The sequence below is a fragment of the Taudactylus pleione genome, unplaced genomic scaffold (assembly GCF_031769625.1).
Source record: "Taudactylus pleione unplaced genomic scaffold, aTauple2 ptg000108l, whole genome shotgun sequence".
NCBI lineage: Eukaryota > Metazoa > Chordata > Amphibia > Anura > Myobatrachidae > Taudactylus > Taudactylus pleione.
This window is the reverse complement of record NW_028284510.1, coordinates 933,227-958,720: the sequence shown is the minus strand read 5'-3', so window position 1 is coordinate 958,720 and position 25,494 is coordinate 933,227. Positions and strand designations below refer to the sequence as shown.

General features: G+C 44.9%; 1 protein-coding gene across 1 annotated transcript in view; it reads left to right on the top strand.

Annotated features, from left to right (window-relative positions):
* Positions 1–1,923: 1,923 nt before the first annotated feature.
* LOC148525421 (sialic acid-binding Ig-like lectin 13) overlaps positions 1,924–25,494 on the top strand; it is a 78,442-nt gene continuing 54,871 nt past the window's right edge. Inside the window, exons 1-2 of the mRNA XM_088470928.1 lie at positions 1,924–2,155; positions 9,989–10,344. Of these exons, the coding sequence (XP_088327054.1) occupies positions 1,924–2,155; positions 9,989–10,344 (588 nt within the window). The remainder of the gene's footprint in view (positions 2,156–9,988; positions 10,345–25,494) is intronic.

Below are 25,494 nucleotides of genomic sequence, written 5' to 3'. Positions count from 1 at the left end.
CTCTCCATGTTACACACACATATATATAACATCCCCCTCACTGCAAGCTTTCTCTATGCTACACACACATATAGAACATCCCTCTCACTGCAAGCTCTCTCCATGCTACACACACATATATATAACATCCCCCCTCACTGCAAGCTCTCTCCATGCTACACACACATATATAACATTCCCCTCACTGCAAGCTTTCTCCATGCTACACAAACATATAGAACATCCCTCTCACTGCAAGCTCTCTCCATGCTACACACATATATATAACATCCCCCCTCACTGCAAGCTCTCTCCATGCTACACACACATATATAACATCCCCCCTCACTGCAAGCTCTCTCCATGCTACACACACATATATAACATCTCCCTCACTGCAAGCTCTCTCCATGCTACACACACATACTGTATATTACATTCCCCCTCACTGCAAGCTCTCTCCATGCTACACACACATATATTACATCCCCCCTCACTGCAAGCTCTCTCCATGCTACACACACATATATAACATCCCCCCTCACTGCAAGCTCTCTCCATGTTACACACACATATATAACATCCCCCTCACTGCAAGCTCTCTCCATGCTACACACACATATATAACATCCCCCCTCACTGCAAGCTCTCTCCATGCTACACACAGATATATAACATCCCCCTCACTGCAAGCTCTCTCCATACTACACACACATATAGAACATCCTCCTCACTGCAAGCTCTCTCCATGCTACACACACATAAATAACATCCCCCTCACTGCAAGCTCTCTCCATGCTACACACACATATATAACATCCCCCTCACTGCAAGCTCTCTCCATGCTACACACACATATATAACATCCTCCTCACTGCAAGCTCTCTCCATACTACACACACACACATATATAACATCTCCCTCACTGCAAGCTCTCTCCATACTACACACACATATATAACATCCCTCTCACTGCAAGCTCTCTCCATACTACACACACATATATAGAACATCCTCCTCACTGCAAGCTCTCTCCATGTTACACACACATATAGAACATTCTTGCAACAACCTGAATAAATGAGGGTTAAACAAATAAGAACATATCAACATTTTCAAGTATAGTCGGGTCCACAATTCTTCAGGAACAAGACTAGGGATTGTGACATAGGGCCTGATTCACTACAGATCGCAATACTGCAGATGCATGCAGCTCAACTGCGATAGCTAATCCACTGCGATCGCAATGCAAACTCAGCACACCCACTTTACCTTACACACATCTGTAATGTTTAGCAGAATAGTGCAACCATCAGTACAATCGAGCACCATCGCAGCCTCATGCACACTTGCACAAGCCCTGACCTTACTCAGAAATTGCTAACAACCACGCATGCTATGAGACCTCACACTGCATATGGCATCACAGTGACTAATTTATGCCTCTGCGATCACTGTCCCAATCACAATAGCTAGTTCACGCATGGCACTGCAATGCATATGCATGCACTGAACGCAACAATCAGCCGATTGCGTGCATATTAGCAACTGCAATCCATGCTTAATCAGGCCCATAGTCCCTTTAGTGAGCAAATCCGCAGGGTTCTTTTTACTAGCCACATGAATCACAGCAACAGATCCACTCTCCACAAGTTCTTGTGTGCTTGGACTGTGCATGATGCCTGGTGCTATAAAACAGATCCACTGAACCTTTGCTGATGGTGTCATCCTTGCTTACAAGACTTAATTCACATAAAGTATCTTTAAGATGTAATGCTTCCTTAGCTAACTCTGGTAATGTCATATATTCCGCCTTGGTGGTAGACAGGCCTACTGTGGGTTGTTTTCTATTTGACCAGCTTACCGCTGTGCCTGCCAATAGAAATAGATATCCTGTATAGGAATGATGATCATCTTCATCTGTCAACCAATCATCATTACTAAATGATTTTAAGAGTTGAATTTCCAGCTTTGGTAAATTCCAGCCTCAAGGAAGATGTACCTCTTAGGTATCATAGAATTCTATTGACTGCATCTTCTTCAAACATGATCTCAACTGAATGTTCTGGAGGCTCCATGAGTATTTCTTCTGTTAATTCTCCATTCTGGAAAGCTGAGTCAAAGTCTAACTGGTATAGCAGCATGTTGTACAAGGAAGATGTAGCAATCAACAACCGTAGTGTACTATATTTTGCTACTGGAGAGTAACTCTCACCATAGTCAACGCCTGATCTTTGTGTATAGCCTTCTGCAACAAGACAAGCTTTGTAACGGGCGATACCATAGTTCCACCTGCTTTGATCTTTTTGCAGAAAATCCACCTGCTCTTGACTGTATTCCAGTGACTTGGTCCATGTATTATTGTCATTAAGTGATGTTATGTCCTTAACTATTGCTGATTTCCAATCACACAAGTTGTTGCTTGACTTTGCCTCTTAGATATTTAGGGTTCACACAATCTGATATTTGCAAACTGCTAATAGTACCTCTTTGATGGTTTTCGACTATTTGCTCTTGCATTTGTCCTTTTCTGTGGTTGGATGTCCACGCTGGAACATGTAGTTTCTTTTTCAGACATGTCACCAGCAGCCGAGCTCGGGTAGTTAGTACCCAATCTCCAGGGCCAGATTAACAATGGGGCGGATGGAGCTCCAGCTCCAGGCCTCCACATAAAAATAGGCCCATTATCATGACACATCTGTGGCACATATTTCTGTCCAGCCACAGCAGCCAGCTTACTATCTTACACTAATTCAAGTATCTGCTCATATGTGCCCAATATTCATCCATCCTCATAGGGAAGTCTGCACCACCACTGTTTTACTAACTGCAGTCATCATCATTAGTACAGTAACATATAATTGCAAAAATTCCATCTAATTAGAGGTGTCTCATCTCCGTCCACATGCTACAAACAATCACAAAAGTTCCAAAAAATATAATAAAAATCTAGTAATGAGCGGGTTCGGATCTCAGAGATGCGAACCCAGCCGAACTTAGTGGATCTGAGTCAGATCCGAGTCGGCTTAGGTTTTCCCGCCTGACTCGGATCTGAAAACAAGGCAAAACGTTATCATCACGCTGTCGGATTCTCACGGGTTTTGGATTCTATAAATGTCCCGCGATCGCTGCCATTTTTCATTCTGGCTGTGGAGAGTAAAGAGGGACAGCTGGGAGCTGTGCTGCGCTGCTGTGCATGCTACAGTTGTTGCTTTGCTTAATGTCCATAGGGGCTGGCTGTTGTCCATATAGGGGCTGGCTGGCTGTTGTGACTGAGTCACTGAGGTTGTCCTGTCCATCCATAGGGCTGTCTGTCTGTTGTCCACTATATAGTGGCTGGCTGGCTGTTGTCCATTATATAGGGGCTGGCTGGTTGTTGTCCTGTCCATAGGGGCTGGCTGGCTGTAGTCCATAAGGGCTGGCTGTTATGCTGTGTTGTCCAGGGGGTGATCTGTCCTTAAAGGGTGCTCTTCACCCCCAGTGTGAAAAAAAACAAACAATTTTTTTCTGTGTGCATGTTAGCCACGCGTCAGTCATCAGCATAGGTGTGCAGGGGTTCTCTGCTGCTATCTGTGAAGGGGCTGCTGCCTCTTTCAGGGGTTCACCCCCAGTGTGACAAAAACAAACTATTTTTTAGTGTGTGCGTGTTAGCCTGCCACACCACCAGGGAAAAAATAAAATCTATTTTTTGTGTGTACACCAGCAGTGTGAAAATAAAAACAATTTTTTGGTGTGTGCGTGTTAGCCTGCCACCCCACCAGTGAAAAAATAAAAACAATCTTTTGTTTGTACACCACCAGCGTGAAAATAAAATTTTTTTTTGGTGTGTGCGTGTTAGCCTGCCACACCACCAGTGAAAAAATAAAAACAATTTTTTGTGTGCCTGTTAGCCACACCACCAGTGAAAACATAAAAACATATATTTTTTTTTGTGTGCGTGTTAGCCACACTTGTCATCAGCGTAGGTGCGCAGGAGTGCTGTGCTGCTGTCTGTCAAGGGGCTGCTGCCTCTTTCAGGGATTCACCTCCAGTGTGAAGAAAAACAATTTTTTTCTGTGTGCATGTTAGCAACACTTGTCATCAGTGTAGGTGCGCAGGGGTACTGTGCTGCTGTCTGTCAAGGGGCTGCTGCCTCTTTCAGGGGTTCACCCCAGTGTGACAAAAACAAACAATTTTTTAGTGTGTGCGTGTTAGCCTGCCACACCACCAGTGAAAAAATAAAATCTATTTTTTGTGTGTACACCACCAGTGTGAAAATAAAAAAAAAATTTTGGTGTGTGCCTGCCACACCACCAGTGAAAAAATAAAAATAATTTTTTGTGTGTACACCACCAGTGTGAAAATAAAAACAATTTTTTGTGTGTGCGTGTTAGCCACACTTATCATCAGCGTAGGTGCACAGGGGTGCTCTGCTGCTGTCTGTCAAGGGGCTGCTGCCTCTTTCAGGGGTTCACCCCCAGTGTAAAAAAACAAACAATTTTTTGTGTGTGCGTGATAGCCACGTCATCAGCGTAGGTGTGCAGGGGTGCTGTGCTGCTGTCTGTCAAGGGGCTGCTGCCTCTTTCAGGGGTTCACCTCCAGTGTGAAAAAAAAAACAATTTTTTGGTGTGTGCATGTTAGCCTGCCACACTAGTGAAAAAAAAAAATACATTTTGTGTGCATGTTAGCCATACCACCAGTGAAAAAAGAAAAACAATTTTTTTGTGTGTGCATGTTAGCCACACTTATCATCAGTGTAGGTGCACAGGGGTGCTCTGCTGCTGTCTGTCAAGGGGCTGCTGCCTCTTTCAGGGGTTCACCCCCAGTGTAAAAAAACAAAAAAATGTTTGTGTGTGCGTGATAGCCACACTTGTCATCAGCGTAGGTGTGCAGGGGTGCTGTGCTGCTGTCTGTCAAGGGGCTGCTGCCTCTTTCAGGGGTTCACCTCCAGTGTGAAAAAAACAAACAATTTTTTGGTGTGTACATGTTAGCCTGCCACGCTAGTGGAAAAAAAAAATTTCGTGTGCCTGTTAGCCATACCACCAGTGAAAAAAGAAAAACAATTTTTTGTGTGTGCGTGTTAGCCACACTTGTCATCAGGGTAGGTGCACAAGGGTGCTGTGCTGCTGTGTGTCAAGGGGCTGCTGCCTCTTTCAGGGGTTCACCCCCAGTGTAAAAAACAAACAATTTTTTGTGTGTGCGTGATAGCCACACTTGTCATCAGCGTAGGTGTGCAGGGGTGCTGTGCTGCTGTCTGTCAAGGGGCTGCTGCCTCTTTCAGGGGTTCACCTCCAGTGTGAAAAAAACCAAACAATTTTTTGGTGTGTGCGTGTTAGCCTGCCACACCACCAGTGAAAAAATTAAATTATTTTTTTGGTTGTGTGTGTTACCCACAACTGAGCTGCACTATAATTGCATGGTGACACTGCTGTAAGACCACAGTGAGCATGGAGGACAGTTACATGACAGGAGATCAGGATCAACATACCAGTCTTGTAGCTGCCGGCAGCAGTCGTGATGATGATGCAAGGCCGTCAATGTCATCTATGAAGGCTGATGCACTAGGGCTTAAGTCAGTGTAAAAAAAATCAACTATTACCCTGAGAAAGAAAAAAAAAGCTAAAGCGAAGTTAGCTTAAGAGAAACACAAAAGTGGCAATATGCCATTCACTACACAAAGTGGCAAGTAACGGATAAGGCATTGGCCTGTATTTATGACTGATGGTTCTAATGATAATTTAAGCCCCTCTGCTTGTAGGAGAGGTACAAAAAAAAATTAATTGTTAAGATGAGTAAGACACCGTAACCAACTGTGTGCTCGGAAAAATCACAAATCCCCGAGGAGAGTCCAAGTGTGTCTGCGGTTGCCATGTGTGAGCATGACCATTCTAATACTGTATTTGAAGAGGATTCTCCTTCCACCATTTGTGTGCCTTCTGACGTAGAAATCGAGGATGCTTCTGTGGAATTGCATGAGGAGGATGAGGAGGATATTTATCTAGTTGGCGATAACAACAAGGATGATGAGGATGTTGATGATGATGAGGATGTTGATGGAGAGGATGTTTGTGTAAAGACTGTAAATCTGGCAACAGTTGTTGCCCATGGTTGGAAAAATCCCATTGTTGCCATGCCTGGGCAAAGGACAAAAAAATCCACTTCTCATGTGGAATAATTTCCACCCAAATCCGGACAACCTTTGCCAAGCCATTTGTGACCATAGCCAAGTAACAGTGAGTAGAGGTAAGGACCTTAACCATCTTGGAACCTCCTCCCTGTTACGTCACTTGCAGCGCATTCATCAAATCGGAAAGAGTATTGAAACTTTGGGGACAAAAAAACAAACAACAGTCAGTCCAGTGTCACCAAGCTGCTCCCTTTTATCTGGATCCAAGCGCCTGCAATATCCACCACCAACACCTGCATCATCATCGACATCCCCATTCGTGATCGGAAGTAGTCCTGCATCCAATATCATAAGGACTGATTCCTCTCCTATCCGTTGTTCCTCAGAAGGATCCTTGAGTGTTACGCCTGTTGCTGCTGCTGTCGCTATAAGTGGATCTTCATCCCAGAAGGGGACCAGGAAGAAGACTACTTTTAGTAGTTCAAGAAGTTCAACCAAACAATTGACTATCACACAATCCTTTGCATTAGCGAACAAGTATGACAGCAAACACCCAGCTGCACAGCAGATTACTGATGCCAAAACAGCTATGCTAGTATTAGATGTGCTACCAGTGACCGCCATTAATGCAGTGGGTTTTACCCAGTTAATGGAGGTCCTGTGTCCCAGCTACAATGTGCCTTCTAGATTCCACTTCTCTGGAATAGCAATTCCCAATCTGTACAAGGGCATTAAAAAATATCTTATTAATGTCCTCCAAATTGCCGTTGTGCCCACTGTCCACTTAACCACAGATATGTGGACAAGTGGTACAGGGCAAACGAAAGATTACATGACTGTGACTGCCCACCGCATAGGTGTATTGCCTCAAACAGTGCAAACAGCAGCAGCATCATCTAACAAATGCCAGCTCATTTAGAGGCAGGCTACTCTGTGCATAATCGGTTTCACTAAGAGGCATACGCTGAGAACCTCTTAGAAAAGCTCAGGGAAATAATTTGAAAATGGCTTACCCCACTTGGACTCTCCTCGGAATTTGTGATTTCTGACAATGCCACCAATATTGTGCGAGCATTATATGTGGGCGAATTCGATCACATCCCATGTTTTGCTCACACAATTAATCTGGTGGTGCAGTATTTAAAAAATATGACAGGGGCATGCAGGAGATGCTCTCGGTGAAAGATTTCTGGATATTTTCGACATTCAGCAACTGTGTTTCGAAGATTGCAGCACCAGCAAGAACTGTTGAATTTTCCCTGCCATCAGCTGAAGCAAGAGGTAGTAACTAGGTGGAATTCTACCCTCTATATGCTTCAGCGGATGGAGGAGCAGAAAAAGGCAATCCAAGGCTACACTATGGCCTATGACATAGGGAGAGGAGCGGGAATGCACCTTAGTCAAGCGCAGTCGAGAATAATTTCTGTGTTGTGCAAGGTTCTCAAACCCTTTGAACTTGCCACATGTGAAGTTAGTTCAGACACTGCCAGCTTTAGTCAGGTCATTCCCCTCATCAGACTTTTGCAAAAGCAGCTGGAGAAACTAAAGGAGGAGTTGAAACGGAGTGATTCCGCTAAGTATGTGGGACTTGTAGATCAAACCCTTCATTAACTTCGACAGGATCCAAGGGTCATCAATCTCTTGCAATCAGATCACTATATTTTGGCGACCATACTTGATCATAGGTTTAAGTCATAACTTGTGTCTTTCTTTCCGACAGACATAAATCTGGAAAGATGCAAAGAGCTGGTGGTGAAAAAATTGTCAGCTCAAGTGGAATGTCTCTTTCTTCAGTTTCTACAGTTGCCAGGTAAAAACTAAATTTTCCTAAGTGACCCACTGCTGGTGGTGATGCAGATCAGTCAGCAAAATCTAATGACATCTGATTGGGTCTGAAAGAACTGCCTACAATGAGTGACATGTCTACCGTGACTTTTTCTAATACAGTCACCATTCAGAGAATGGTGGATGACTATTTTAGGGATAGCATCCAAATAGGCATGTCAGACAGTCTGTTTCACTACTGGCAGGAAAAAGAGGCAATTTGGAGTCCCTTACACAAACTGGCTTTGCTAAACTTAAGTTGTCCAACCTCCAGTGTGTACTTTGAAAGAGTTTTCAGCGCAGCCGGGAACATTGTCAGTGATCGTCGTAGGAGGTTACTTCCCCAAAATGTGGAAAAGATGATGTTCATCAAAATGAATTCCAAATTCCACGAGGAAACCTTTACCAGCACATAAGTCCAAAAAATACAGAAGCGTCTGACTATGTAATGGTGGATTCCAGTGGGGACGAATTCATATTGTGTGAAGAAGAGGAGGATGCACACACTGATGAGGATGACAATGACGACATCTAATGTATTGTAAAGCCAGTTTGTGTATGGGATCATTGCCACCAATGTCCCTTGCGCATTGGCAGCTTGTTTTGTGGGGGGTCCAAACAAACCAATCATTTCAGCCGCAAGTGGCAGTCCCTGTCGCTGAAGTGATTATTTTGTTAAACTGTGAATGTCCTGTTTCATATATACAACATAAGGGTGGGTTGGAGGGCCCAAGGACAATTCCATCTTGCACCTTTTTCCTTTCCATTATGTGCTGGTTGGGGCATTGCTGCCTGACATGTTTAATGTTATGGTTTATGAATGTCCAGAAATTGTAATGGCCACACACAGCATCTCCTGCATGCCCCCTTTCATTTTTTTTTAAAAGAAAATTCTGAACCAATTGCTTCTTGTTGTGTCAACCCAACGGCGCAAGTCGCACAACAGTGACATTCAGCCAAGGGTTCTCAGCCCTTAAGGCTGCTACATGACGCAAAGGCCGCACCCTTCTTCACGGCCCAAAGACAACCTGTCGTCACTCCTCACCAGCCCTCAAGGCTGTAATGGCCGCAACTTGCCAAGAGTTCCAGGTCTCAAGGCTGTCGCAAAACTGGTACCTTCCTAAGCATAGCTCTATATTCCACTACTACTCAGCACGGAGGTTGCATCAACAATAAATTATCAACTATCAATTCTTCAGTCAGTGGCTGCACCAATTATCAATTCTTCAGCCAGCCAGGGGCTGTGCCAATTATCAATTCTTCAGCCAGCCAGGGGCTGCGCCAATTGTAAATTCTTCAGCCTGCCAGGGGATGCGCCAATTATCAATTCTTCAGCCAGCCAGGGGATGCACCAATTATCAATTCTTCAGCCTGCCAGGGGCTGCACCAATTATCAATTCAGCCAGGGGCTGCAACAATTATCAATTCAGCCAGGGGCTGCACCCCAAAACCCCAATTCTGCAATTTTTCTCGTCACCTATTCTATGGGGACACTTTTTCACCAGGTCTATTGCATTGGCTTTTTGCACCGGCAAAAAGTCAGACTAATAGAATACAGGGATAAATGAAATCGGCGAAAATGACGTCTTCGGCAAAAAATATCACCGAAACTGACTTTTTGCTTCTAATTGAATACGGCCCTAAATGACTTAACTGTCACACCTTCGCCATGTGCTGCTGCTTCCAGAAGATTGATGGTCATGTGACCTGCTGACTGCTGGATCCCTATAGTATGACACTCCTCCTCCTCTCTTTCTTTTGTGGGCTTCCTCGTGTCTCTTAGCATACACTGCACATGAGCCCATCTCTCTGCACTACCCAGACCATCCTGGGGTGCACATTCTCAGACAGCCCTGTCTCCCATGCCTTCACTATCAGCAGCTGCATTGGGACAAAGCTTATCCGATACCTCGCAACTGCAGGGTATCACACACAGACATATTCTACCCTGAAACTTCTACTATGCTTCCTCTCTGCAGCTCTATCCACTTATATAAATGTCTCTCATTGTGTATATTATGCTGTACTGCAATGTATCATGTCGGTATGTGAGTAATCACTCAGTACATCTCTCCTCAGATACCACATGTCAGGAGCTGCCTGGTTATACAATCCAGCTGAATGGTAAAGTCACTGTACAGGAGGGTCTGTGTGTCACCATCCATTGTACTTTTACTGCTGACAGTAGGAGGACATTCACACGTTCCACAGGATACTGGAAGACAAGTGATCATCAGACTGTAGCCTCTAATGATAAATCTACTACTGGGGTAAAACCAAATTTCCATCTGACAGGAAATACAGACACCGGATACTGCTCACTGACCATAACTGCTGCCAGGAGAGAAGATAGTGGGATATATTATTTCAGGTTTGAAGAAGCTCAATACCGTGCAATCATATTTAATTATATACGAACCACAACATCTGTGAGAGTAACAGGTAAACTTTGCTTTTGTTCACCTTTTGTGAATGAATATGAATTAATTTAATTAATACTAAGATGTAGCCAAATGTTTATGCATAGTGCAGTAATCTACCCCAATAAGTAACATGAGAATATGCCACAAACTATCGCACCCACCACCAGGGCCGGACTGGGACTAAAAATATGCCGTGGCATTTAACCCACATAGGCCCACCTCAGCATCCGCATATGGCTCCTGGCATAGACTCCTCCCTTTACTATTCCTGACTCCTCCTCCTTCTTAGTCTATGATCTTACTAATATAATTAATATTAGAACATACAAGTGTACATAATTCTCTGTATGAACAATACACACATCACGCTCATTGTGACCCATTTGCACCATGGTAAAGATAAACATCACTTTTCTTAATCCCACTATATTAAAAAAATACACAACACTCCAAGCAAGAGATTTGAACACCAAACCTCCTTTACCATAATCCGTACTTCCCAACTTTAGCAAAAGAATGAACACTCCAAAATGAGGGGGCATGGTCTCACAGCTAAGGGGCGTGGCCTTGTAGGAAATGTGAGCCATGTCTGCATTTTTGTCACGTTGGGGCATGCCCATCACTCCAGGAGTCCCTCACTCCTGTGAATAGATGCCGAGCACATGTGCACAGCATCTATTCACCACATGTTTTGAGAGCGGCCCACAGTTGGGATGGCGGGACAGCCAAAATCGGGTCAGTTGTGAGGAATGCATAATTAGACACTTAACTTATAAGCTATCAGTAATAGCATAGGGAAACGCAGGGGGGGGTTCCAGTTGCCCGGAAACCCCCCTCCCCAACCCACACTATAACCACAAAAGAAATATAATAGAATTTTACTAGTGCTGCATGTTCTTCCCAGTATCACAAGTTAAATAATTAGCATCATCTGTGGATCTTTTAACATGTGTCAACCAGTAATAAATACACCTGTGCACCAACTAGGAGATCTGGAAAACTTGCACTGTTAGGGATGCACTGCTATAGACCATCAATAGGGTTAATTATTAATACTGTATAAAAATACACTATCCAGTACATATATGTCCAGAGCAGTGCTAGGTTCTTCTGCTGCTCCCACAGACTCGCAGATTTGCTTCAATGCTCTGGAGTTGTGCCCACATCTGACATAAAAACATTCAGGTCAGGCAGGATGGCCCTACTGCCGCATCTAATGGCTTACTGTGATCATTGGTCCTGCATATGCTGGAATTTTGACACACAACATACTTTATATGACGCATATTAAGGGGCATATTCAGTTGCCAGTGAAAAGTCGTTTACAGCGATACTTTTTCGGCGATGACGTAATTTCGCCAATCTGAACTTATCCCCGTATTGGATTCTTCTGACTTTTCTCCAGTGCGGAAAGTCAATGCTTTGAAACCAGCGAAAAAGTATCACCTATGAACAGGTGTAGATAAAAAGCGTAGAATTTGGGTTTTGGGGAACAAATTTTCAGAAACCACCCAGCACCCCTTGGACAGTCCTCCAAAGGTAAACTGTGTCAAAAATTTGTAAAAAAAAGTTATACGGGACACGCGAAGAAACTACTTTTGTTTTGGGGGCGATAAAAAACAAAGTTGGGGGACAAACTTTAAAACTAGCTAAATAGACTCTGGGGGTCGCCCAAGTATACGCCAGGTGTTTTTTTGATTGCAGGTGGTTGCGGCAGATGGATTTTTCATGTTTTTTTAAAAGTTCACATTAGCCACTTTAAAATATGCTTGCACCCATTTTCATGTACCCCAAATTTGATGGGACTACTTATTTTTCCCAAAAAAACTTGCTAAATTCTGTTCTTCACCACTTTTTCAATGTCGCAAAATAGCAGCTAATCAGACCATTTAATTACCCCAAATACAGGGCTAATCGGGGGTACCCATAGTGAATCCCCATGTCACAGCATCTTTTGGGGGGTGTCTGGCTGATTTCCCCAAAAATGACAGCACCTTTTTCGCTCATTTCGATTTCGCCGGGTGCCGTTTTTGCCGAATTGAAATTGAATACGCGGATACGCGGGGATGAGCGCGATACTTTTTCGCTCAGAAACCAAATGATGTAGGCGAAAAGTCTGGCAACGGACATCTCGTCGCTAATTGAATATGCCCCAATAGCTGGTTAAGTGCTAATTCTACCCTCTTCATGGACTGGCCACACTCACTCTAATATCCAGCATTTGGAAACCCCCCTATAGAAATCCTGCATTTGCCTCTGTACACTATGGGGGAAGAAAGGTGGGCAGTTATTATGCACCAAAAAACATCTTATAGTGAATATTGACCTATATCTCACATGCTATCATTATTTTGTAATACTACATTTTACTTTGGTTACTGGAATACAGTCATACCCTAAGTTTACATTCCTTATCCTTAATCAGTGGTAAATTTTACCTAGGGGCTGCAGGGCTGTAGACCACCCAGTAAAATTCACCACGCAGTCAGCCCCCAGTCCGTTCACTGGCTGGCGTCACATTGCATGTCCTTTCTGCTAGTCAGACACTGGATTGTCACTCCCAGGGGGAGTTTATTTCTTTCCCTTGGCCTTCCAGTCATGACCAAAGCTAAATTAAGGCTTTTTGGTGGCCTGGGGTACTCAAGATCATTTCCATCTTAGGCCCGTATTCAATTACACATGAAAGGTCAGAAAGGTATCGCCTGTCCGACTTTCCGCCTACATTGCGTGTTTTGCCGGTGTAAACTTATCGGGCGTGCCCCCACTATTTGCCACTATTCGCCATATTTAATTCCAAAGTACGCGAAAACGCATCCCGGCGAAACTCAAACAGGCGGAAAGTCATGTCAGAATTGGGGAAATCAGCCTGACACCCCCCAAAAGATGCACTAACATTGGGGATCAATGTAGATGTCCCCGAATAGCCCTACTGAAGCTATTTTGGGTACTAAAGTGCTGTCAATTGCTTTTAAATAGCGTCTTTCCACAAGTGGTGAAGAATAGCATTTAGCTGTTTTTTTTGGTGAAAATAAGTAGTCCTGTCAAATTTGGGGTGTTTAAAAATGGTTGTAAGAATGGTTTAAATTCGCTAAAGTGAAGTTTCAAGTGACGCAAAAAAAGCACTGTCAGCAAGCACCTGCAATAAAAAAAAACACCTCCCCCATACTAGCAGACCCCCCCAAAAGTCTATTTCACTACTTTTCATGTTTGTACCCCAACTTTGTACTTTATCGCCCCCTTTTTCAAAGTAATTTTTTGGAGTGTTCCTTACTTTTTTTGACGCAGTTATCCTTTGTGGGGCTGTCCCAAGGGTGCTGAGTGGTTTTCGCAACTTTGCACCCCAAAACCGCAATTCTGCACTTTTTTCCGCCTGCTATTCAGAGGCGAATCTTTTTTGCCTATTACATTGCATTGCCTTTCCACGTACGCGAAAAGTATTTGCAATTGAATACAAAGATAATTTTCCGCCAGGCGAAAAGTTGTAATCCGCGATACTTTTATGCGGATCTCAGCTTTTCGCCGCTAATTGAATACGGTCCCTAAATGAAAAATTTCTTTAACGCATATCCAAAAATAATGATATACAATATTTTTTTGATCACATTTTTTTAACACAATTTTGTAAAGTAACAATTCAAAACTTTGCATACTATATAACAGCTGTAAAACAAAGGCAAGTATAAATTAAAAAGTGCAAATAAATTAGGGGTGAGCGGGTTCGGATTTCTGAAATCCGAACCCCCCCGAGACCCCTCGATCCGAGTCCGATCCGAGTCAGGCTCGACTTTTCCCGTCTGACTCGGATCTGAAATCGAGGCAAAACGTCATCATCCCGCCTTCCGAGTCTCGCGGGTTTTGGATCCTATATAAGGTACCCGCGTCGGCGCCATTTTCTCTCTCGGCTGTGGACAGTGAAGAGGGAGGGTGGGAGTTAGGGCTGTGTAGTGTAGTGTAGTGTAGTGCTGCTGTTGTCCACTACTTCAAAGTCCATAGGGGCTGGCTGTGTTGTGCTGTGCTGCTGTTGTTAATAGGGGCTGTGTCCACTACTTCAAAGTCCATAGGGGCTGGCTGGACTGTGTTGTGCAGTCAGTTCTCCATAGGGGCTGTGTCCACTCCAAAGTCCTGTGCAGTGTCCCAGTCCTAAAGGGGTGCTGTAGTGTTGTCCAGGGGGTGCTCTGTCCATCAGGGGTGCTCCCCCCAAGTGCAAAAAAATAATATATTTTCTGTGTTTGTGAATTGTGTGCGCAGTAGCCGCACGTGCATCAACAAAGTAGTGCCAAGCGTGCGCCTGTGTCATAAGTAAAGGGCCGGCTGGCTTGACCGTTAAAGGGTGCTGTAACCCCCAAAGTACACTCCAGTCCAAACCAAAAAAAAAATTATTTTCTGTGTTTGTGAATTGTGTGCGCAGTAGCCGCACGTGCATCAACAAAGTAGTGCCAAGCGTGCGCCTGTGTCATAAGTAAAGGGCCGACTGGCTTGACCGTTAAAGGGTGCTGTAACCCCCGAAAGTACACTCCAGTCCAAACCAAAAAAATATTATTTTCTGTGTTTGTGAATTGTGTGCGCAGTAGCCGCACGTGCATCAACAAAGTAGTGCCAAGCGTGCGCCTGTGTCATAAGTAAAGGGCCGGCTGGCTTGACCGTTAAGGGTGCTGTAACCCCCGAAAGTACACTCCAGTCCAAACCAAAAAAAAAATTATTTTCTGTGTTTGTGAATTGTGTGCGCAGTAGCCGCACGTGCATCAACAAAGTAGTGCCAAGCGTGCGCCTGTGTCATAAGTAAAGGGCCGGCTGGCTTGACCGTTAAGGGTGCTGTAACCCCCGAAAGTACACTCCAGTCCAAACCAAAAAAAAAATTATTTTCTGTGTTTTCTGTGTTTGTGAATTGTGTGCGCAGTAGCCGCACGTGCATCAACAAAGTAGTGCCAAGCGTGCGCCTGTGTCATAAGTAAAGGGCCGGCTGGCTTGACCGTTAAAGGGTGCTGTAACCCCCGAAAGTACACTCCAGTCCAAACCAAAAAAAAATTATTTTCTGTGTTTTCTGTGAATTGTGTGCGCAGTAGCCGCACGTGCATCACCAAAGTAGTGCAAAGCGTGCGCCTGTGTCATAAGTAAAGGGCCGGCTGGCTTGACCGTTAAAGGGTGCTGTAACCCCCAAAGTACACTCCAGTCCAAACCAAAAAAAAAATTATTTTCTGTGTTTGTGAATTGTGTGCGCAGTAGCCGCACGTGCATCAACAAAGTAGTGCCAAGCGTGCGCCTGTGTCATAAGTAAAGGGCCGGCTGGCTTGACCGTTAAGGGTGCTGTAACCCCCGAAAGTACACTCCAGTCCAAACCAAAAAAAAAATTATTTTCTGTGTTTGTGAATTGTGTGCGCAGTAGCCGCACGTGCATCAACAAAGTAGTGCCAAGCGTGCGCCTGTGTCATAAGTAAAGGGCCGGCTGGCTTGACCGTTAAGGGTGCTGTAACCCCCGAAAGTACACTCCAGTCCAAACCAAAAAAAAAATTATTTTCTGTGTTTTCTGTGTTTGTGAATTGTGTGCGCAGTAGCCGCACGTGCATCAACAAAGTAGTGCCAAGCGTGCGCCTGTGTCATAAGTAAAGGGCCGGCTGGCTTGACCGTTAAAGGGTGCTGTAACCCCCGAAAGTACACTCCAGTCCAAACCAAAAAAAAATTATTTTCTGTGTTTTCTGTGAATTGTGTGCGCAGTAGCCGCACGTGCATCACCAAAGTAGTGCAAAGCGTGCGCCTGTGTCATAAGTAAAGGGCCGGCTGGCTTGACCGTTAAAGGGTGCTGTAACCCCCAAAGTACACTCCAGTCCAAACCAAAAAAAAAATTATTTTCTGTGTTTGTGAATTGTGTGCGCAGTAGCCGCACGTGCATCAACAAAGTAGTGCCAAGCGTGCGCCTGTGTCATAAGTAAAGGGCCGGCTGGCTTGACCGTTAAGGGTGCTGTAACCCCCGAAAGTACACTCCAGTCCAAACCAAAAAAAAAATTATTTTCTGTGTTTGTGAATTGTGTGCGCAGTAGCCGCACGTGCATCAACAAAGTAGTGCCAAGCGTGCGCCTGTGTCATAAGTAAAGGGCCGGCTGGCTTGACCGTTAAGGGTGCTGTAACCCCCGAAAGTACACTCCAGTCCAAACCAAAAAAAAATTTATTTTCTGTGTTTGTGAATTGTGTGCGCAGTAGCCGCACGTGCATCAACAAAGTAGTGCCAAGCGTGCGCCTGTGTCATAAGTAAAGGGCAGGCTGGCTTGACCGTTAAAGGGTGCTGTAATCCCCGAAAGTACACTCCAATCCAAACCAAAAAAAAATTATTTTCTGTGTTTGTGAATTGTGTGCGCAGTAGCCGCACGTGCATCAACAAAGTAGTGCCAAGCGTGCGCCTGTGTCATAAGTAAAGGGCCGGCTGGCTTGACCGTTAAGGGTGCTGTAACCCCCGAAAGTACACTCCAGTCCAAACCAAAAAAAAAAATTATTTTCTGTGTTTGTGAATTGTGTGCGCAGTAGCCGCACGTGCATCAACAAAGTAGTGCCAAGCATGCGCCTGTGTCATAAGTAAAGGGCCGGCTGGCTTGACCGTTAAGGGTGCTGTAACCCCCGAAAGTACACTCCAGTCCAAACCAAAAAAAAAAATATTTTCTGTGTTTGTGAATTGTGTGCGCAGTAGCCGCACGTGCATCAACAAAGTAGTGCCAAGCGTGCGCCTGTGTCATAAGTAAAGGGCCGGCTGGCTTGACCGTTAAAGGGTGCTGTAACCCCCGAAAGTACACTCCAGTCCAAACCAAAAAAAAATTATTTTCTGTGTTTGTGAATTGTGTGCGCAGTAGCCGCACGTGCATCAACAAAGTAGTGCCAAGCGTGCGCCTGTGTCATAAGTAAAGGGCCGGCTGGCTTGACCGTTAAAGGGTGCTGTAACCCCCAAAGTACACTCCAGTCCAAACCAAAAAAAAAATTATTTTCTGTGTTTGTGAATTGTGTGCGCAGTAGCCGCACGTGCATCAACAAAGTAGTGCCAAGCGTGCGCCTGTGTCATAAGTAAAGGGCCGGCTGGCTTGACCGTTAAGGGTGCTGTAACCCCCGAAAGTACACTCCAGTCCAAACCAAAAAAAAAATTATTTTCTGTGTTTGTGAATTGTGTGCGCAGTAGCCGCACGTGCATCAACAAAGTAGTGCCAAGCGTGCGCCTGTGTCATAAGTAAAGGGCCGGCTGGCTTGACCGTTTAGGGTGCTGTAACCCCCGAAAGTACACTCCAGTCCAAACCAAAAAAAAAATTATTTTCTGTGTTTGTGAATTGTGTGCGCAGTAGCCGCACGTGCATCAACAAAGTAGTGCCAAGCGTGCGCCTGTGTCATAAGTAAAGGGCCGGCTGGCTTGACCGTTAAAGGGTGCTGTAACCCCCGAAAGTACACTCCAGTCCAAACCAAAAAAATAATAATTTTCTGTGTTTAGCCGCACGTATATATCAAATCGATATAACATAAATGGAGGACCAAACTTTCTCCGATAAAAATAAAATAGAGAAAGATCAAGAACCACTTCCTCCTAGTGCTGAAGCTGCTGCCACTAGTCATGACATAGACGATAACATGCCATCAACGTCGTCTGCCAAGGCCGATGCCCAATGTCATAGTAGAGGGCACATACAATCCCAAATGGCAAAGTTCAGGAAAATGACCTTGAAAAAGACATTTAAATCAGCTGAAGAGAAACGTAAACTTGCCAATATGCCATTTACGACACGGAGTGGCAAGGAACGGCTAAGGTCGATCCCTAGTATGTTCATGACTAGTGGTTCAGCTTCACATGACGATGGAAGCCCTCCTCCCACTAAAAAAATCAAAAGAGTTAAGCTGGCAAAAGCACAGCGAAGAACTGTGCTTTCTAAGAAGATATCACAAATCCCCAAGGAGAGTCCAAGTGTGGTGGTGGTTGCGATGCCTGACCTTCCCAGCACTGGACGGGAAGAGGTGGCTCTTTCCACCATTTGCACGCCCCCTGCAAGTGCTGAAAGGAGCACCCACAGTCCACTTGCTGATATGCAAATTGAAGATGTCACTGTTGAAGTACAACAGGATGAGGATACTGGTGTAGCTGGCGCTGAGGAGGAAGTTGGCGAGGAGGATTCTGATGGTGATGTGGTTTGTTTAAATCAGGCTCCGGGGGAGACAGTTGTTGTCCGTGGGATGAAAAAGCCCATCACGGTCATGCCTGGGCAGAAGACCAAACATTCCACCTCTTTGGTCTGGCAATATTTCTATCCAAATCCGGACAACAACTGTCTTGCCATATGTACCATATGTAAAGGTGAAATAAGTAGGGGTAGGGACATCAACCACCTAGGAACATCCTCCCTTATACGGCACCTGCAGCGCGTTCATAAAAAGTTACTGTCAAGTTCAGAAACTTTGGCTAAGACCGTAAGCAGTCCAGGGACACCTAAATCCCGTTGTCCTGTTGTATCCAAGCGCCTGCAAACCACACCGTCAACTCCCTCCTCGTCAATTTCCTCCTTAGTTAGGATCGGAAGTAGTCCTGCAGGCCATGTCACTGGCATGACTGACTCTCCTATCCGGGATTCCTCCGGAGGATCCTGCATTGCTACGCCTACTGCTGCCGCTGCTGCTGTTGCTGCTGCTGGGAGTCGTTCATCATCCCAGAGAGGAAGTAGGAACACCACTACTTTTACTAAACAATTGACCCTCCAACAGTCCTTAGCGAGGAGGATGAAGTACGACAGCAGTCATCCTGAAGCAAAACGTATAACTGAGGCCTTGACTGCTATGTTGGTGTTAGACGTGCGTCCGGTATCCGCCATTAGTGCAGTGGGATTTAGACAATTGATGGAGGTAGTGTGTCCCCGGTTCCAAATCCCGTCTAGATTCCACTTCACTAGGCAGGCGATACCGAGACTGTACAGAAACGTCAGAAAAAGTGTCCTCAGTGTCCTGAAAAATGCCGTTGTACACAATGTCCACTTAACCACGGACATGTGGACAAGTGGAACAGGGCAGACTAAGGACTATATGACTGTGACAGCCCACTGGGTAGATGTATCACCTTACGCAGCAACAGCAGCAGCGTCACCAGTAGCAGCATCTCAGAAATGCCAGCTCGTTACAAGGCAGGCTACGCTGTGTATCACCGGTTTCAGTAAGAGGCACACCGCCGACAACCTCTTAGAGAAACTGAGGGAAATCATCGCCCAGTGGCTTACCCCACTTAGACTCTCCTGGGGATTTGTGATATCTGACAACGCCACCAATATTGTGCGGGCATTACATCTGGGCAAATTCCAGCACGTCCCATGTTTTGCTCACACAATAAACTTGGTGGTGCAGAATTTTCTGAAAAGCGACAGGGGCGTGCAGGAGACGCTTTGGGTGGCCCGAAAAATTTCTGGCCACTTTCGCCATTCAGCGACTGCGTGCCGAAGACTGGAGCGCCAGCAAACACTCTTGAACCTGCCCCGCCATCACCTGAAGCAAGAGGTTGTGACGCGGTGGAACTCAACCCTCTATATGCTTCAGAGGATGGAGGAGCAGCAAAAGGCCATACAAGCCTATAATCCACCTATGACATAGGCAAAGGAGGGGGTATGCACCTGACTCATGCGCAGTGGAGAATGATTTCCGTGTTGTGCAAGGTTCTCCAGCCCTTCGAACTTGCCACACGTGAAGTCAGTTCAGACACAGCCAGCTTGAGTCAGGTCATTCCCCTCATCAGGCTTTTGCAGAAGCAGCTGGAGAAAGTGAAGGAGGAGCTAAGACGGAGCAATTCCGCTCGGCATGTGGGACTTGTGGATGAAGCCCTTCATTCGCTTTGCCAGGATTCCAGGGTGGTCAATCTGTTGAAATCAGACCACTACATTTTGGCCACCGTGCTTGATCCTAGGTTTAAAGCCTATGTGGTGTCTCTCTTTCCGGCCGACACAAGCCTGCAGAGGTGCAAAGACCTGCTGGTGAACACACTGTCAGCTGAAGTGGAACGTGACACGTCAACGGCTCCTTCTTCATTTTCTCCCGCAAGTGGGGCTGCCAGGAAAAAACTTAGGTATCCTAAGCAACCCGCTGGCGGTGATGCAGGGCAGGCAGGACCAAGTTTGGACATCTGGTCCGGACTGAAGGACCTGGCAACAATTTCTGACATGTCTACTGTCACTGCATATGATACTGTCACCATTGACAGAATGGTGGAGGATTACATCGGTGACAGCATCCAAGTAGGCATGTCAGACAGTCCATACCTGTACTGGCAGGAAAAAGAGGCAATTTGGAGGCCCCTGTACAAACTGGCTCTATTTTACCTGAGTTACCCCCCCTCCAGTGTGTACTCCGAAAGAGTGTTTAGTGCAGCCGGGAACCTTGTCAGCGAAAGGCGTAGGAGGTTGCTTCCACAGAATGTGGAGAAGATGATGTTCATCAAAATGAATTATCAGCTCTTCCAGGGAGACCAGCCTCCAGAAGGTACAGAGGGACCTGTGGTGGTGGATTCAAGTGGGGACGAGTTAATACTTTGTGAGGATGAGGATGTACTCACTGAAGAGGGTGAGGAATCGGTGGATGAGGAGGATGAGGATGACATCTTGCCTCCGTAGAGCCAGTTTGTGCAGGGACACATTAATTGCCAGCTTGTTTTGTGGGGGCCCAAACGATCCAATCATTTCAGCCACAGTTGTGTGGCAGACCCTGGCGCTGAAATGATTGATTTGTTAAAGTGTGCATGTCCTGTTTATACAACATAAGGGTGGGTGGGAGGGCCCAAGGACAATTCCATCTTGCACTTCTTTTTTTTCTTTGCATTATGTACAGTTTGGGGTCTAGTTTTTCTAACTGCCATCCTGTCTGCCACTGCAGTGTCACTCCTAGATGGGTCACGTGTTTGTGCCGCCCACTCGTGTCGCTTAGCATAGTCATCCAGCTTCCTCGGTGCAACCTTTTGGACATAAAAACACTATTGTGAGGTGTGAGGTGTTCAGAATAGACTGGAAATGAGTGGAAATTAAGGTTATTGAGGTTAATAATAGCATAGGAGCAGAAAAACCCACAAATTCTGTGATTTTAGCTGTTTTTATGCTTTTTTTAAAAAAAATCCAGATCCAAAACACAAAACCCAGAACCCAAAACACGGAAGGGTGGTTTTGGCAAAACCAATCCAGATCCAAAACACGAAGAAAGATCCAGATCCAAAACCAAAACACAAAACACGAAAAGTGGCCGGTGCACACCCCTAAAATAAATAAACAAGCATTTCAAAAGAATGTGCAACATGTTAACAAATATGAATTGCACTTTAACACAAATGTAACAACCATAAAAAAAATACTAGAGATGAGTGGGTGAACCCACCTGAACTTTCTAGATCCGAGCTGCCCTGGCTCGGATTTGCCCGCCATTTTTTTCATCCCAATACGAGGCAAAACGTCATCTTCCCGGCATCGGATCTTGGTGATTTGGGCGTAATTTCTCACAGAACCGCTGGAGGGAAAGATTAGGAGATACAGCGGAGCTGCAGAGTTCAAGTTCTTCAAGTTCTTCAAGTTCAGCAACACTGTTTGTCTTTGATGGGCAGTGGTGCCCACATCTCCCTTATAGTAAAACTGGCCTAGCTAGGTATTTTTGAATAGGCAGTCAGCAAAACATGGTTTGTTTTTTTTATAGTGCAGGAACACAATATTATATTACTAATTACTTGTTGTGTGTGGTTTAAAAAAATAGTGTTTGTTTAAAAAACTTCAGGTCATGATACTGTGTTTTTTAAGTCTAACATTAACGGTCAGTAGGTGAAGGGCCAACGCATTAATATTTGCACAGTGCGCTGCAGTTAGTGGGCAGTTTTTTTTTTAATAGTCTTTGTTCAAAAAACCACACGTCATGATACTATTTTATAGTCTAACAATAACAGTCAGTATGTCAAGGGTCACTGCCTTCATATTACGTGCGCAGTGTGTCACAGTCGGTGGGCAGTTTGTTATTGTTTTTCAAAAAACGGTCAAGGGCATAGAGGCTTTCAGTCAGGGCATCTAAAATCAAAACCATATTTTACATTTCTGAAGAAAAAAAACAGCTCTAATAAAGGGAAAGTTTCCTGCAGAAAAACATAAAAATGTCATCCTGCCATACACCACATGCAGTGGCAAGGAAGGCTCAGGCCATGTCCTTTATTTCTAAATGGCCGTTCTGCGACTGCTGTCAGTCAAGCATCTTCTGCCTCACAGGACGATGCGAGACCCTCTCACTGTGAGTCAAGAAGAGGTGTCAAAAAAATGAAAACCGGAATAACGGTGCCGAAAAAAACACTAAGGCAGTTGAACAAACTGTGTGTTCAGAAACATCACAAATCCCTGAGGAGAGTCTAAGTGCATCCGCGAGTGCTATCGGTGAGCCTGACCTCTCTGATACTGTACTCGTAGAGAAGCCTCCTGCCACCATTTTTGCACCCTCTGCCAATGTGGGGATGAGCAACACAAGTACAGAAAAAGCTGACAAATAGAAATTGAGGATGCTACTGTGGAAGTGCAAAAAGGGATTTGTGTAGTTGATGCCGGTGCTAATGAGGATGTTGATGATGAGGATGTTATTTGTGTTAGTCGGGCACCGTTGGAAGCAGTTCTTGCTCATTATAAGAAAGCCATTGTCATGCCTCTGCATAAACCCCAAAAAATCAATCTCTTACAGTATGTGTGGAATTATTTTTACCCAAATCCTAACAACAATTGTCTTGCCATCTTAGCATTTGTAAAGCCAAAGTAAGTAGAGCTAGGGACCTTAACCATCTATGGAACCTCCTCCCTGTTACATCATTTGGAGCGCATTCATGAAAAGTTTTTGGCAAAATCAGAAACTGATTCTAAAAAAGTAACAACAAGCAGTCCAGTTTGGGCTAGCTCCCTTCTCTCAGCTAGATACCTGCACCTTCAATTTCCACTGCACAACACATTCATCATCAATATCCTCCCTAATGATTGGAGCTAGTCCTGCATACAATGTGCTAAGGCTAATTGAGTCCTCACCTTTTCAGGATACCTCAGAAGAATCCTTGAGCTCTAGGCTTGCTGCAGAGGCTGCATCTTCATCCCAGAAGGGAACCAAGAATACCAGTAGTAGTTTCATAAAACAATTGACTATTAAACAATCCTTTGCAAGAGGAATCAAGTATGACAGCTGCCACCCAGTTGCACAGCATATCACTGACGCCATGATGACTTCAATAATTTTTTAGACAAGTTAATTGAGGTCCTGTGTCCCTGCTACCAAATTCCATCTCAATTCAAGTTTACAATAGCAGCAATTCCTCGCCTATACCAGGACATTAGAAAACACCTAATTATTGGCCTACAAAATGACATTGTACTCTCTATCCACTGAATCACATGTGGACAAGCAGTACTGGTCAAAGGAGAGATTACATGACTGTGACCAAGGTCAGACTGGCCCACAGGGGTACAGGGGAATCCCCCAGTGGGCACCAATGCCTAAGGGCTCACCCCCTCCTCTAGGTATCAGGTTCAAGGCTGTGCACTTCAACTATACATTATATATATGTTACATTATACTGTACAGGAATATGGTGTATTTTCTACAATGCATTGCTGTTATTAATCTGGTATATTATTATTAGTATTTATTACATATACATTTTTAAAGTGCCCAGACCATGCACTCTCTAATGGTTAGCCAAGCCTCTGTGGAGGCTGGCTATACCTCCTCTGGAGGCTGACCACATCCTTAGGCATGGCCCCTATTACTACATTTCTCTGGGGGCCTTTCATGCACCAGTCCGACACCGATAGCAAGTATGTATTTACGTGCACTCCACGTTTCTCAGTCTGACTACCCGCTACTATCTTATCCTTCTACACCCTCTAAAAGCCGGCTTGATCCTTTATTAGTGCTGCCGCTTAACTTGAGATCCTCTGCCCGGCTCTCATTTCTGCCCTTACGTTTTGTAGCATGACATTCACAGTGATACAATGTTATTATAGACACATTTACACAGCGGACGTGCCGCCGATGCGCATTTCGCCCCTAAGGCTTTCTCAAGACTATTGGACATTCCCTTAAAAATTATATTTGATAAGGGAGCTCTGTTATCAGAAAATCTTTTGTACAGTGTGGCAGTATCACCAAAGGTGGCACTGGTGAGCAGCAGATTCTGTGTGGGGCAGGGGAGATCCACCCACACAGACTAGAAAAGCATTGTGGGAAGATGTCTAATTGCTGCCTTGTGGAGAGAGCTCAGGTGTGGGCTGATGAGGAGGCAGACCAGTCATGCTGCTGTTGGAGACAGTCCATGTGGGACTGTGGCAGCCAGAGAGCCCAGTGAAGCTGAGCAAGCCATTGGGGGCCAGGAGGCCTGTGTCTGGATCTTGCAGGAGGCAAGGGGGGACCACAAAATCTCAAACTGTGTGACAAGAAAGCAGTGAAGCTGCAGGCTGAGGGAGCCAGGGCCTAAATCTGTAGGATACAGTGAAGGCCACCCAGACTGTATTTGTGTAGCTGTGGCAGCCAAGCCAAGCCAGGCTGGAGCCGGCGATAGACCTGCAAGAAGCAGGCAGAGACTTTGTTGGCAGACTAGCTGCACCACGATAGAGAGGGCTCAAGAAGTGAGTTAGACGCCCTAAACAGGGGCTAGGTTGTTTATTATTTTCTGTTCCTTTGTGTTGTACCTGTTTTTCCCTGCAGGAAGTAAAGCACCATCTCATTTATTTTACTTGAAAGCTGAGTGTGGACCCTCATTAAGCACCTAAACACTGCACCAATCCACCCTCTGCCGAGCTAATTACCCCCAAGATATCACAACGTTTACATTCTACTAATACCGATGTGACTGAAAAACAAAGTGGAAAGATAGGGGACAAGCTTTGTATCTAGTAACTTTGGTTGTAGAAGAGTGTGATGAAGAAAAAAAGAATAAATAATCTGAAGATGATGAAATGACAGAGCAAGATGAGAACATTTACTGAGGATTGTAAATGAAACAAAGCAGCTGACATGTTCTGCATTTGATTTTCATTTGTATGAATGTTATTACAATTTCTAACTCAGTAATAAAGAAATATAAAATAGAAATTCCAACCACAATAAATATAGATTGGAAATATTCAGGGTATTAAACTTATTCCCATTTTTTTTTTAAAGGAGAAATATTTATTT